Source organism: Monomorium pharaonis, chromosome 5 (genome assembly GCF_013373865.1).
Source record: "Monomorium pharaonis isolate MP-MQ-018 chromosome 5, ASM1337386v2, whole genome shotgun sequence".
Classification (NCBI taxonomy): Eukaryota; Metazoa; Arthropoda; class Insecta; order Hymenoptera; family Formicidae; genus Monomorium; species Monomorium pharaonis.
The window spans coordinates 26,338,515-26,354,099 of NC_050471.1; the positions used below are offsets into that span (position 1 = coordinate 26,338,515).

Here is a 15,585-nt window from a genome sequence, read left to right on the forward strand (position 1 = left end):
AAATTTTATAAATTTATCCTAATTCTAACTCAGTAATCTGATTGGTGGTGTCTGTTGCGCATATTTTTTTGTATATCAAAATACGTTCACGAACTTAACGATAGTTGTCGATGGTTGTCGGTTACCGAATAGCATCCCTAAGTGTTCCTATGCGATAGCTTAAGTATTTCTGTGCGATAATCATAATATTCCTGTATAATAGCAAGTATAAATTAATACTCTAGTAGTCTAATATTATGGCTTTCGATATTTACTGTCAGTATTGAAAATCTAGTTTACATTATGTGACAGTAAATTTCGGAACGTAGTCTATATTACACAATTAATTCAACGTTTCAATTTCGCGCTTGTATTCTGGGCCTTTTTTTATTGGTTCACTTATACGTGACGCACGCTGACGGCATGGCATCAAGCGCAATGGTTCACTTTGTATCTTTAAAGAGCCATCTACAATGTCGTAGGCCGTAGCAGTAGTCGTAGAAAATATTTTCAACTGGCTACTTGCCATTAATGTAGAACGGTCTCGTCTACAGAAGTCGCAAGCAGCGCCAGTTGCGACTTGCGGCAGCCAATAAGCGCCTAGTTTTTAGTTAAAACTCGACAGTCATTGGCTGTTGTAAGTTGCAACAGGGTTGCTATTCCGTAACCACTTACCGACAACTATCAATGTCATTGAGTGTCTTTGCGCACGTATTTTGATATATGAAAAAATATGCGCAACGACACTTAACGACATCGATAGTTGTCGGTAAGTGGTTACGGAATAACAGCCCTGGCTGATTGCGACCAAGATCTGTAGATGAACGACAGGAGGGGAAGGAAGGTCTTCCCACTCATATTTAGTTATTTGGCGCCAAAATGACGGCCGTAGCTTCCAGCTGTTTAACCAAAGTCAGAGCTGTCAATGTATTAATATACGAAAGAGCTTAACAAGAATGCTTTAAAAAATTAATATAATCAAAGTTACATTAAGAAGTGGTAAAATTAAAGGAAAGAAAATGTATTGAAAATAAAATAAACGTAATAAATTTTTTGTAATAACGAACTTGCTAAGCCTCGATAACTATTACATTTTAATTCAATGAAATTGATATTAAATAACTTTTGATATTTTTTTACAGTTCTGTACTATGTTTTAGAACTGAACAGTCGTATTACAAAATTATTTACTCAGATTCAATAATACCTCACGTAACTTCGAATCTCTTTTTGGATATTTAACACTGTTGAATCCAAATTGGTTTTTCGTCAGCAGGAAATCTAAAAAGACGAAATCCTTGTTCTGCACGATTGCGACAATTTTTCGCACAACAGCCTGGCATTATTACACATATTTTTTACGATACATTAATTCCACCTTCCCCTATCTTCTTCCCCATCTTCCACTTCTACTACTACTCACTCACTCTTCTCGTACAACACACACTCACACAAATTTCGTGACTCCAAAATGGCGCCCATGCGAAGACCTTCCTTCCCCTCCCGTCGTTCATCTACAGACCTTGCTTGCGACTTCTGTAGACGGGCTTTACACCATAGGCTGCGTTCCGATATTCACTGCCAGTACTGAAAATCTATAGTTCACGTCACATACACTGTAGAATTTCAGTACTGGCAGTGAATATCGGAACGCAGCCATAGTCGCAGCTCACGGCACGGCTAGTATGTTCTGAATAACAGCCCGACTATTAGATCTGTATTAAAAGGAGGGGGCAATTTCCCACTCATATTTAGTTATTTTTTGAAGTATTGTTTTTCAGAGCTGTCAATGTATTAATATACGAAAGAGCTTAACAAGAATGCTCTGTACAGCAGAACTGAATCAGTACGTAATTATAAATGATTCGATTAATATTCTCTTGAACTGAACAGTCGTATTACAAAATTATTTACTCAGATTCAATAATACCTCACGTAACTTCGAATCTCTTTTTGGATATTTAACACTGTTGAATCCAAATTGGTTTTTCGTCAGCAGGAAATCTAAAAAGACGAAATCCTTGTTCTGCACGATTGCGACAATTTTTCGCACAACAGCCTGGCATTATTACACATATTTTTTACGATACATTAATTCCACCTTCCCCTATCTTCTTCCCCATCTTCCACTTCTACTACTACTCACTCACTCTTCTCGTACAACACACACTCACACAAATTTCGTGACTCCAAAATGGCGCCCATGCGAAGACCTTCCTTCCCCTCCCGTCGTTCATCTACAGACCTTGCTTGCGACTTCTGTAGACGGGCTTTACACCATAGGCTGCGTTCCGATATTCACTGCCAGTACTGAAAATCTATAGTTCACGTCACATACACTGTAGAATTTCAGTACTGGCAGTGAATATCGGAACGCAGCCATAGTCGCAGCTCACGGCACGGCTAGTATGTTCTGAGGCTAGTCCAGAGTCCAGTCAGTCCAGTGGTCCAGTCTGGTCCAGTCGGTCTGGGTTAGTCGTGTTCCTCGTTGTTTCGTTGGCTGCGTACGTGTGTGTGAGCATGCGAGCCTGTATATAATGAATTTGTAAGCAGGAGCAAGGTGAAAAAACCGGTCACGTGCGTGACCGAATGAAGAATCAAGTGAGTGCAACATTATGATGACGCGGCAAATTGACCTTATCAATCCTCGATCTCTAGAAAGTCTGATTTAAAATAGTTCTGTTATTTCTTGCCGTATCACGATACAGCTCCCTTCTCCGGGACGTACCCAAACGGTCTAAAGACAAGAGGTCTAATGCACGGTTAGGCCGTTAGAGTCGGTTTGCAATAAACAAGCACGACTATCGCAGTAGTGACATCGCAATTAGAAAAACGTGGCAATTTAAATATATAAGGGATCTGTCTACAATTGGTTGAAGTTTTTTATATATGTATGTAAAGTTAATGTGTGTATGTATTAATGTATGTAAAATTATATTCACGAATGATATGACTGAGATTTTGCGCGCTCAGGTACGGCAAAATAACAAATGATAAATGTGCTCCTATGAATTGTGCCCTTTTCACGACGTTATAATTATTGTATGAATTTATAAATTTGTACAGTACGTAGCATTGTTATAAATGGCTTTGTCATTTCTCTACATATTGCATTAGTATATTCTCTCCACGAATAATAAATATAAGAACTGAAGGCATTTCAAATATGATTCAAGTAAAAATTTTCGACATGTTTTATCTTTATATTTTGTATAATACGTATTTAAATAATAATGTATAAATACATTTGAACTGTAGAAATTTAATTACGAAAAAATTTCAATTAATAACTTTTTTCTTATTGTCCATAGATTAATAATTCCAACATTTATATTTTTTCCGTATCAAAAAAGTTTTAATTGCTTGGATCTAATTATTCGACAATAATCTTTACACGAGAAACCTTATCGTTCTGTTATCATGATGTGTATAAACACTTCAGGATAATATATAGCTCACATTGCATCTCATAATACATTTGATAATGAGCAAGAGATATTTCATCAGCCAGTTTTTTCGATTCGAATTAATTTGGATCGTACAAAAATATTTTCGTAAATTACTTTGTAAATCGAATCATCAAAATTCTCGGCATATATCAAATACATTCATTCATATGATACATTATATATGAATGTATTATGTTCCTAGGATTTCAGTCAAAATAAAGCTAAAATTTATTTTCGCACAAAATATATTTTTAAATAAATTTTGTAATAAGATAATTAATTATATAATTGTCAGATCTTTTCAAAGAGAGAAGCAATTATTTAATGCCGCACAAAAGCGTCGAAGTGTTTATAATTGTTGATAAACCAAATTAAATAATCGATTGTTTTTAACTACAGAAGTGACAAATTGTGGAGAGTAATGCCACGTATAAGGCACAATGGATTCAACGAAAGTTAGATCGAAGCCGAATCCGCGGGAGAAAGCGAATATCGTGTCGATACTATTTTGGTGGTGAGTGGCGCAATTTTTTTCAAATCATCAGATTTGCTTCTGATAATAAGATTTTTCCGAATCTTTAAATTTGAAGATGTTAATTCTGGAACATTTAAACGTTAAATATTTGAATATCTAAAGATTAATTTTGGACTTATAGATTTAAATTCTGGAGTGCTACTTATATTTAGGTGAAAGTTTACAAAATTAAATCAAGAATTTTTTGCAATTTTTTTTTATCGTCATGCTGCATATTTTCACTAAAAGCTATTTCTAATTTCCGAGTTCTGCCATTTGTTCTTATTGTTATATTATCTATTATTATTATTATATATCTAATCTAACGTTACCTAATAGCAGTAGAATATCTGGTATCTAATTTACATAAATTGTGTATTTTGAATCAGGTGGACTATCAGTTTATTCAAGACAGGATATAAGAAAGATTTAGAACCAGAGGACTTATTTGATCCCTTGAAAGTTGATCGATCAAACCTGCTCGGAGATCGATTAGAAAAGTGAGTATTAAAACTATATATTATACAAGAAAAAGAAGAGGAAGTAGAAGACAGAAAAAAATTGATCTTTCTTTTTTATATCGTTCTTCTTTAAGAGCGACGGAAATTATAATCGCTATACTTGCAGACGATGGAACATCGAACTGGAAAATTCGAAAAAAAGGAAACGCAGACCGAGTTTGTTGAAGACTATTTTCCGTACATTTTTATGGGAGTATTCCATGCTGGGAATACTACAAGTTCTTAACGAGTTTGTTTTAAGGTACCTGCTATAGTATACATCCTTATCCAAATCTCTTACGTTTTATTTTCTTTAGGGAGATATTATTTCTTTTTATTTGACTAATGACGTTGTTTTTAATCCAATAATGTAGACTTACCGTTATTAACTTGTAATTAAAGCTATTCTCTAAAATAAATTGAGTGAAGATAGCTTAATATTTTAAAGTTTACTGTTTTATATAGAACATAATTAACTTAGTACATGTGACATATTTTCTTATAAAAATACTTTTGCTTTTTTAATATATAGTTAAATTTTTGATTAAATTTTTAGAACAAATTATCGAATTACATGAATAAATCAAGGATGTGGGTGTTAAGTTCATGGCTCTTAAAAATAATTAGTTAAAATTTAATAATAATTTTTAATTATTTACTATCCAATCGGGAGTATAATATAAAAATATATAACAGTAATTGTGTATAACAGTATAAATAATATGATTATATATAATAATAATTATAATTATTATTTAAAACGTTTAAAATCTAAAATTATAAGATTCAATAAGTGACATATAAAGAGTAAAACGTGAAATTCTTTCCGTAGATTGAGTATGCCGTTGCTACTGGGTGGTCTTCTACGCTACTTTCGGAAAGATTCATTGGAGCTATACGAGAATGCTCTGTGGTACGGAGCTGGTATCTGCGTTGCGACTGGCATATACGTAATAAGTGGCAATCAAACCATCTTTGGCGCTTTCCATTTAGGCGCTCAAGTTCGCGTGGCCATCTGTTCTTTGATATACAGAAAGGTTGGTAACTTAGGATAATGTAATTGAAAAAAATATTGTGTTGAAAAATTCCAGATAATTGTATAACGGGCAGGAAATAAAGAATAAATGTAAAGTTGTATCTAAGAAAGACTGCGAGGGAATCTCGCTCAGCACGTATTTTCATTTAACTCTTCAAAGAGTGAACATATCTTCAGAATTTTTATCAAAGTAAATACCTGTAATTTATTTAAAAAAATAATTAGATTAGAAAGAGTTGAAAGATGAAACCAACATGACCGATTCAAATCAACCATGATAAAATCTGAATATTTTCTCTGCGATATGTTGTGCGCCCTCGCGCTATCTCTCAGAGTGTGTAACGGATGTTCTGTATTTGCCTTGCAGGCACTGTGTTTGAGCGAAACCGCACTGGGTGAGACAGCACCTGGAAAAGTAGTTAATCTAGTGGCCAACGATGTCAACAGGTTCGACTATGTTACCGTCCTTATTCATTATATGTGGTCGGCACCTATTTCCGCTCTGATCGTAGCTTATATTCTTTATCTCGAGGTCGGCTATGCCGGTCTCATCGGTACCGCCGCTATTTTCGTGGTCGTGCCGATTCAATGTGAGTCTTGCGTATAAAAATAAAAAAAAGATCTTTTGTAAATCTTTTCTAGCTGTAGATATTCACTAATTCCTACTTTTGCAATTCTTTTCCAGCTTATACCGGCAAGTTATCGTCGAAGTTCCGTCTTCAGACCGCCATTAAGACAGACGAGCGGGTGCGGCTAATGGATGAAATTATTTCCGGGGTGCAGGTGATCAAGATGTACGCATGGGAGAAGCCGTTCTGCGCCATGGTCGAGCTGGCACGTAAGCTCGAGCTTCGAGTGGTCACCAAGACATCGTACCTACGCGGCATCTATATGACATTCAATCTCTTTACAACGCGGATGGCGCTTTATTGTACGCTCATTGCCATGCTGATGTTCCGCGACGATCTGACTATCGAGAAGATTTTTATTGTATCGTCCTACTTCAATATCCTCGCACAGACTATGACCGGCATGTTCGTGCGCGGTATCGCCGAGTTGGCCGAGTGCATGGTGGCTATACGTAGGCTTCAGGGTTTTCTCATGTTTGACGAGTTCCGAGGCAGTAACATCTCCAAGGCGTCCTTCGATCACGCCAATTCAGATATCAAGCGGATCTCCAGACCGGATTTGTCCTACATTGACGAAGATGTCGTAGAGAATCATTTGGAGTTAGGTAGAGAAAATCCGGATGAGAGCAGCGACTTGTTGAAGAAAACCGCTAATTATGTTGGAGGTAAAAATTCAAAATTGAACATCTCAAATCTAATGGACTTTAAATATATTTTATGACTAGAGAGAGAAGAGTTATTAATACATCAACAATATAGTATTTTAAGGGTTGAAATAAAGTTTGTAATGTTTAAAGACCATTTTATATTTAATATATTTGGGAGACACTTTAAGAGATACTTAGATTTTTCTAAAAGTCTTACGAGATATTACAATACTTGATTATAATATTCTTTTATTCTCGAAAAACTTAACTCAGAATAAAACTTTACTATTTACAGAAAAGAAATCGTCCTCACACAATACCAAGAACTCAGCCATTAACATAATCAACGTTACTGCCAAGTGGGAAGAGGGACAATTGGAGAATACCCTGGAGAATTTGAATCTGGCAATAGAAAAAGGCAAGCTGTACGCGATTATCGGTATGGTGGGCAGTGGTAAGAGTTCGTTCCTGTCCGCGATTCTGGGAGAAATCAGCCTGACGCAAGGTGAGGTGCAGGTCAACGGCAGTGTTAGCTACGCCAGTCAAGAGGCCTGGGTGTTCGGTGCTACCGTCCAACAAAATATACTCTTCGGCCAGTCTTACGAGAGCAAACGATACCGGAAGGTGGTTAAAGCTTGCGCTCTGGAACGTGACTTCAAACAGTTCCCGCAGGGCGATCAGACCGTTGTAGGTGAACGGGGCAGCTCGTTATCCGGTGGTCAGAAAGCTAGGATTAACTTGGCCAGAGCTCTGTACAGACAGTCAGACATCTATTTGCTGGATGATCCTTTGAGCGCGGTAGGTGGTCATCGAACTGCAATTTACACTAATCTAATTCTTTTAGATATAGGGGAGACTAGGGTCGAGTGTCATAGTTTTTAAATAGTAACTTGAAAGAAATGGATGGAAGATTTTTAAACATAAAAACAGAATGCACTATAACAAATATTGATTGAGTTATAAAATATTTTTTTGACAATTAATCTTGTCTGATAGTCGGCTCCGGCTTCTTCCATTATAAATGATGTAGAATTTGTACAAGTGATATAAGTTAATGTAATAAGCTTGATGTATAATAATAATACTGAATTTTGGGCTTTGAAAAATAAATCACAGTTATGGACTTTTTGTTTCAAATTTCAGGTTGATACACACGTCAGCCAGCACCTGTTTCAAGAATGCATTCAGAGATACTTAGATGGTAAAACAAGACTCTTAGCGACGCATCAGTTGCAATATATAAAAGGAGTGGACGCCATTATACTGCTCGAGCAGGGAAAAATAAAGTATTTTTCACATTACCAAGATTTACTGGAATATCGGCCCGAATACTCCATACTCTTGGCAACGGAAAATGAAGCGATTGACGACTCGTCCGTAGAAAAAAGTATAAACATACGTCGACAGTTTTCCTCTTCGAGTAACAGAGTAAGTAAAGTTTCAAGCATACAAAATTACAAAGAAAAAAAAAGACATGTAGAAGAGATTTGCGAAAGATTGAAGTTAGAGTAAATACATCATTTGAGCAATTTTTAATTGATCTGCCACTATCTTCAGTATCCTTAAAATAAAATGAACGCATTATGTACAGGTAGAATGAGAGATCTATTTTATGTAGCTATTTTGACACACACACACACACACACACACACACACACACACACACACACACACACACACACACACACACACACACACACACACACACACACACACACACACACACACACACACACACACACACACACACACACACACACACACAAATCCGCGCGCGCGCGAAGAAGAACAATATTACTGAAGTTGATATCACTAAAGATAAAATTTCGTCAACAGAGTCGAACTTCAGAACTTAGCAGCGGCAGCACTGATGATGAAGAGGAAGACAAAGATCCCAAAAAATTGAATGATGGTCTTGAAGCAACATCGCGCGGAGTGGTTAAAGGTCCCATATTTATTAAGTTTCTCCAAATCAGTGCCAACTTATCCATAGCTTTTATCGTTGTACTTCTGTTCATCATCACGCAATTCATTGCCAGTTTCAGCGACTATTTTGTGCCTTTCTTGTGAGTATCTATTTTATTGGAAACAATTAATTGATAAAAGAAACATTTCTATGTAGATAATTGTTTATTACAACAACCGTTCTTATTTATATATAGTGACGTAACTCAAAAATTGTTATTTTTTTGTTGCTTGCGGAAAAAAGAATTCTAGTAAGAATTTAAAACGTTGTGTAAAAAGTTAATAATACTTTTATCGGTAATTTATTATTAGGTTAAATTATTATATTAAAGTGATTTAACTGGTTCCCTTCCTGACTATGTAATGCTTGAAATAATAAATTTAATTCAAATAATTCAACTAGTACAAGTAAATTTTATTTTTTTGAGTTATACCATTGTTTTAGCAAATAAGCGATAGTTCTTTGTTTTTCGTAATTTTTTTTTTAATTTTAGAAATTTATAAATTTCTATATATCTATTAATTTTATTCAGTTGTGCATTTAATATAAATATTAAGGAGGACTGTTTAAATCATTTTTTGTCAATTTTAATAGGTTTATTCATTGATTATTAATTTTTGATTAAAAATTCTTTTAGTGTAAATTTTGTAGAAGCACAAAATGTCCAAGCCAAGCAATTTAGCTTGAACCAAACGGATGATGTCGTGAACATGACAATACACAAACACGTTCCTATCGAAAATACAACAGTGCTTACTTACGTCTACATCTACACTTGTATTGTGCTTGCCATCTTCTTAGTTGGCATTACCAGATCGCTGATCTTTTACAAGACGTGCATGACGTGCAGCCAGCGTCTGCACGATATGATGTTCAGTGCATTAATTCGTACGGGAATGCGATTCTTTGATACCAATCCGAGCGGTAGAATCCTCAATAGATTCTCCAAAGACATGGGAGCGATTGATGAATTATTGCCCAAAGCAATGCTGGACGCCGGCCAAGCGAGTATGATGATGGTCGGATCGCTGGTAGTGACCTGCGTGGTCAATTCTATCTTTATAATACCCATCGTGATCATTGGCGGGATATTTTATTGGATTCGCAAAGTGTACCTCAAAACCAGCAAGAACATCAAACGACTGGAGGGAATATGTATGTCTGGCTTTCTTATTTATTATTAGCTTTTAGAATTTAACTCAAAACTTTATATTATTTCATTATGTATGTACATATAATATAAACAATTTAATATATTTTTTACGCATGGTATGTTTATTATCTGCCATTTGCCATTAAATGTATTAATTTCACAGCATTCTTTGAATAATGTAAAGTAAAAATCTTGTATACTTTGTATAAAAATTTTTTAATTTTTGATTACTTTTTGGTTATTTATTTTTAAATTTAATTTTTTAAATTTATATTTTTTTGTTTCTATCGATATGATTTTAATTATCATAAAATTTATAGTATTTTTTGCGTAGAAAATTTCTTATTTATATATATACTTTACGATCAAAATATTCTTTTGTGTTTTAGTACGATCGCCGGTGTTCACTCATTTGAACGCTACATTGAACGGATTAACAACCATTAGAGCATACCACGTTCAAGACATACTCAAACTTGAATTTGATAAGCTGCAAGACGCACATACATCTACTATTTACATGTATATCGTGTCTAGCATGGTATTTGCTTTCTTCTTGGATCTGTTCTGTTTTTTCTTGACGTTCATTATCATCTTTAGCTTCTTGCTACTCAATCAATGTAAGCATCAACAAATATTACCAAATATTACCTTGTATATTACCAAAATAAGATACCAGTACATTTTTGAAATTAAGGGTTAATTTGTTAAAGAATCTAATAGTGTGTGAATAATTATAATATAAAAAATTTTATTTGAACCATAGAATTATTTATTATTATGATTATTTTTTAAAAAACTTTTAAATTGATACTAAAACTTACTAAATAATTTGTAACGTAAAAATCTGTGTAGTTTTTAATTTTAAATACATTTAATAAATTTTAATTTTAGATATTATATAAACCTAAAACCATATACAAAAATTAGTGCATTTTTATTGCTTTTAATTTGTTTAAATAATAGAATTGTTAAATAATTTAATGTCTAGAAGATTTACACACAGGTAGAATGTTTATTACATATTACTAAAACTATATATATAATAAAATATTTATTCCATAATATTTATTGCATAAAATATTTATTCCATAAAAAATAATGATACGATTGACGATTAAAGAACCACAGTGTTAGAAATATATCTAAATATGATAAAATCCCCGGATCAGTTAGATTAAACGTCATATGTATTTTCTAGCGTTTTCTGGTGGCGAGGTGGGTTTGGCCATTACTCAGATAATGGCAATGACTGGGATAATCCAATGGGGAATGCGACAGAGCGCGGAGGTAGCCAACCAAATGATGGCAGTGGAACGTGTATTTGAGTACATTCAGCTCCCAGCAGAACCAAATTTAAGAGATTGTGGAATGTATGTGAAGAAGAAAGGCAAAAAACTAGAGCTGCCATCCAATGTCCCCCAAACCTGGCCTGACAAAGGTTGTATCAAGTTCAGGAACGTTTACATGCGCTATTCGGACGAAGATTTGCCTGTCCTCAAGAACCTGAATCTGGTGATCTATCCCGGAGAAAAGGTACAGAATGTTGTGGAAAAAACTACGTAGAGACAAACGAGTAGAAAGTGAAAAAAACTGATATTAAAAGATTAACTTAAGATTAACACTTAACGCACATCTTTGTTTTTTATGGCATACTCTTCGTTTCTGTCAGTCATTAATTTTTATCACTACAAGAATTGAAAAACTATTAAGTAATTTTTTATATATACTCTTTGTTTAACATTTCTAGAAAGTATTTATGTTGTCCATAAAAAAATTTATTATAATATAACGTTATGTATTTAATTATAGCAGATAAAATATTTCAAAGAATAGACAGATGCGAACAGCACAAATGTGCACTAAAGTGTGCATTTAATATTAAATATTTTAACTTTTTTAAAACTTTAGAAAGATGAGAAAGTTCTCTCTTTTATTTCTTCTATAATAAATTTTTATTAATTGTTAGTAAATTGTGCGGGAAAATTAATAAAGCATTTTTAGTTCTATTTTATTTTGTTGAAGTTTTTTGTTGGAATGATGTGAGAAAAAATGCTTAAATAGTAATTTAATTGTCATGCAGATTGGTGTCGTGGGAAGAACAGGTGCCGGGAAATCGTCGTTGATATTAGCGCTGTTTCGATTGGCAAAAGTGGATGGAATCATTGATATTGATAGCATAGACACGGGGTTGATAGCCTTAGAGGATCTACGACGTAAAATATCCATTATTCCCCAGGATCCCATTTTGTTCTCAGGTACTCTGAGACGTAATCTAGATCCTTTCAATGAGTTTTCCGACAAGGATTTGTGGGAGGCACTTGAAGAGGTTTGAACGATTTCTAATTCAAAGACACCTGTGCTTAATCGGAAACGTAACTTTGTGTTAAAAGATCCTACGGTTCCACATTCTAGCTCCAATGATCATGAAATCCTAAGTTCCAGAGATCCGATAAAGAGATTTCCAAAATATAGGAATACTTACCGAATTTTTAAGTCACATATGATCCTAAAAATTATTGAATGAAATAATGAACATATTATGAACATTAATTGATAATTGTTTTTAAGGTTGAGTTGAAGGAAGCGGTCGTTACTAACGGAAACGGCTTAGAAAGCCGCGCGTACAACAGAGGCAGCAATTTTAGCGTTGGACAGAGACAACTGGTGTGCTTAGCGAGAGCTATCCTGAGAAACAATCGTATATTAATGCTGGATGAAGCGACTGCAAATGTAGATCCGCATACTGATGCATTGATTCAACGGACGATCAGAAAGAAATTCGCCACGTGCACGATGCTCACAGTGGCGCATCGACTGAACACCATAATGGACAGCGATAAAGTTCTTGTAATGGATAAGGGCTATATGGCTGTAAGTACTGTTCTATTAATTCCCTAATAGAATGCAAATTGGGATGAGTTTAAGATACAAAATGAATTATTGAATCATAACTTCGGTGTTGATTATTTTATTGCAGGAGTACGACCACCCTTATATCTTGCTGCAAAACAACTACAGTCAGTTTACTTCGTTAGTAAGAGAGACTGGCCCAGGCATGTATGATCAACTGACCAAAATAGCGAAACAGGCCTACATAAACAAGTATGGAGAAACGTGACCAAGTATCGACGAATTTTAATACACCAATGTCTTCTTATTAGTTAGATTTTTTCTAATTGTAGAGGAGAAGGTGGTAATATGGCCACTTATTTATATTTTTTGAAATTTGATTGAGGTCGATAATGTAGAGTCATTTATGTACATCATTAATGAGATTTCATATATATTTTTGGTATAGATTTAGAAATTCTTTTCCAGAATTAAAGTACACATATTAATATCAATCTATGAATTAAATTTTATATTGAGAACAAAAAAAATTTTTCTCATATTAAAATAAGTTGTTATATCGAAACAGGTGATTTTTATTCACATTTAATGGAAGTTAAGTAAAAATTACCTTAAATTTAAAGAACCTTATATATAAAGGATTTTAAAAAATTAACAGTCTTAAATTAAGCCTTTAATCAATTTATCAAGGAATTTTGTCTAAGTAAAGCAAATTACTTAATATGTCCAGTATACTTATGATGTAGAAAAAGTTACGTATAGAACGTACAAAATGGCGCGTGTAGACGAATATTATATTTTTATAAGACATAAAAGGGGATATATTGTTGTCCCCCCTTCTTTTTGGGATGTTATAGACACGACATTTCTCTAAGTATCGTTGTTAAGCGTAACATATGTATAAAGAATCATATTTTTGTATCGTTTTTAATGAAATTATCGCTACGAGATTATTTTTTACCGTAATATTTATTACAAGTTTCTATCACGAGTTAAGTTCCGCGCGCAATAACATTATATTTTTCTGGCCTATTTGTGTACTACAGAAATTTCGGATGTACCTAGTTCTTGTAATCAAGTGGATCCGTACACTAATAGACGATAAATCGAGTTACAAGTGAAGCATGATTTAGCCTAAATACGAAGTTGTAGCAAGATGATATTTGCGCACAATTAACTTGCTGTAATTTTTAATAATATTCGTCTATTTGTTAATATCATAATTCGAGGGACAAAAGGCTAGATAAACGCTGAAAAATGTTGCACGTTGAAACTGCAATATAATTTTTATTTAATTTTATAAAATTAAATAGAATATATATATATAATAGAATTATATTATATATAAAAAATTTTTTAAAATATATTTGTATACTTATAAATTTATATGTAAAACCTCTAAGATCTTTCAACACTTTTATAGTTTTTTGCCGCTCAAAGCATTATAATAGCAAATGGATGGATATTAACAAAAATTACAGCAAGTTAATTGTGATGGAGCATTGATATATTATAAATAATTATTATATTATTATGCTTTGAGTTGCAAAGATCTTGTAAAAACAAGAAAGGATCTTAGAGTTTGAAAATGCAGTACAATCTCTTTATTGAGTCAATATATATTTTATAAAAAGTAAATGAAAATTATATATAAATCTAGAATAATATATTTATATATAAATTTAATTTATATGCATTTATATATATAAAATGTATATATTTATAAGTGATATGTGATAATATAGTAATACTGATTTATATATTGATAATAGTGAATATAATGAATATAGTAATAATACTAAACATATTAATTTCAAATTTATATTACTTTTTGTTACCCTACATTTTTTTTCAGTGACTCTAAGGCCGGTATTCATAGTCTTATATTTAAGAATATTTTAAGTATTGTCTTAAGATGCCATCAACCAATCAGAGCCGTATTAGCATCTTAAGACATTGCTTGAGATGATCTTGAAATATAAGACTATGAATAAATGATTTGACTATCAATACCAGCCTAAACCAGCTTTAAGATTCGTTAATTTATGTGTAGTATTAGTATGTATATAGTTTACTCAGTATAAATATATTAATTTTAATATAAAATTAATACATACGAATAAATATTCCAATTTAACGATTGATTATTTGAGTTTTACTTATTGCATTTGATTCATATTATAATACGTACATAAATGCAGAAAGCACCATTAATGTGCAAATATTTTATATCTATATTATATATCTATTATAAAAATACATAAAACATATTATGACAGACTTACGGAAATACAGTATATGGTATGATGTATGTGACATATTATTGCAATGTAATGGAGTACCATTATGTATCTTGTCAATTTCAATAACATATTATGTAAGTAGTGTAGCATATTTTTGCTAATAATTAATTTTGCTAATATGTTATTATTATTAAGTCTTCGATGTTATTATTATTAAATTGAATTATGTTTGAGTTTTATGTGTAAATTTATGAAGATGTACATTTTTTTATGACTTCATATTTTACAGGATTAGTTTTAGAATCATCTTTATAGTTTCTTTATTATTAAATCTTCATCGTTTTCCATTTTTCTGTTACGTATTTGCGATGTAAAGTAAAATATTTACGATACTTTATGTCCCGGTAAAAAATTAGTTATGCAAGAACATATAAATATCTATAAATAAATATATAAATGTATATATTAATATATAAAGAGACATGGTAGTGTCTCACACTAAACGAGTATGTGACTTGCGAGCATGCGACATTATCAGATCTCAATAATGGTTGATCCGATCGAGTTCTAACTAGATCCAATCGAAAGTTTGGGTTTGATTTGTATGAAAAAATTA

The 15,585-nt window shown here is 32.8% G+C and overlaps 1 protein-coding gene across 1 annotated transcript; it reads left to right on the forward strand.

The window, feature by feature from the left end:
* The first annotated feature begins 2,327 nt into the window (after positions 1 to 2,327).
* On the forward strand, positions 2,328 to 13,158 carry LOC105829758 (multidrug resistance-associated protein 4). Its single transcript, XM_036287645.1, has 16 exons — positions 2,328 to 2,580; positions 3,828 to 3,942; positions 4,332 to 4,442; positions 4,570 to 4,704; positions 5,275 to 5,479; positions 5,846 to 6,068; positions 6,164 to 6,772; positions 7,050 to 7,552; positions 7,898 to 8,182; positions 8,591 to 8,820; positions 9,358 to 9,875; positions 10,263 to 10,493; positions 11,075 to 11,409; positions 11,957 to 12,202; positions 12,445 to 12,747; positions 12,854 to 13,158. The coding sequence occupies exons 2-16, from the start codon at positions 3,869 to 3,871 to the stop codon at positions 12,992 to 12,994; spliced, it is 4,149 nt and encodes a 1,382-aa protein (XP_036143538.1). The 5' UTR covers positions 2,328 to 2,580; positions 3,828 to 3,868; the 3' UTR covers positions 12,995 to 13,158.
* The last annotated feature ends 2,427 nt before the right edge of the window (positions 13,159 to 15,585 follow it).

What these genes read in the sequence shown, in the direction of transcription:
- LOC105829758 (XM_036287645.1), top strand. Translation starts at nt 3,869, where the DNA reads ATGGATTCAACGAAAGTTAGATCGAAGCCGAATCCGCGGGAGAAAGCG. An exon ending in TGATCTATCCCGGAGAAAAG is followed by an intron (nt 11,410 to 11,956) that starts GTACAGAATGTT and finishes ATTGTCATGCAG; the next exon opens with ATTGGTGTCGTGGGAAGAAC. An exon ending in TGGATAAGGGCTATATGGCT is followed by an intron (nt 12,748 to 12,853) that starts GTAAGTACTGTT and finishes ATTTTATTGCAG; the next exon opens with GAGTACGACCACCCTTATAT.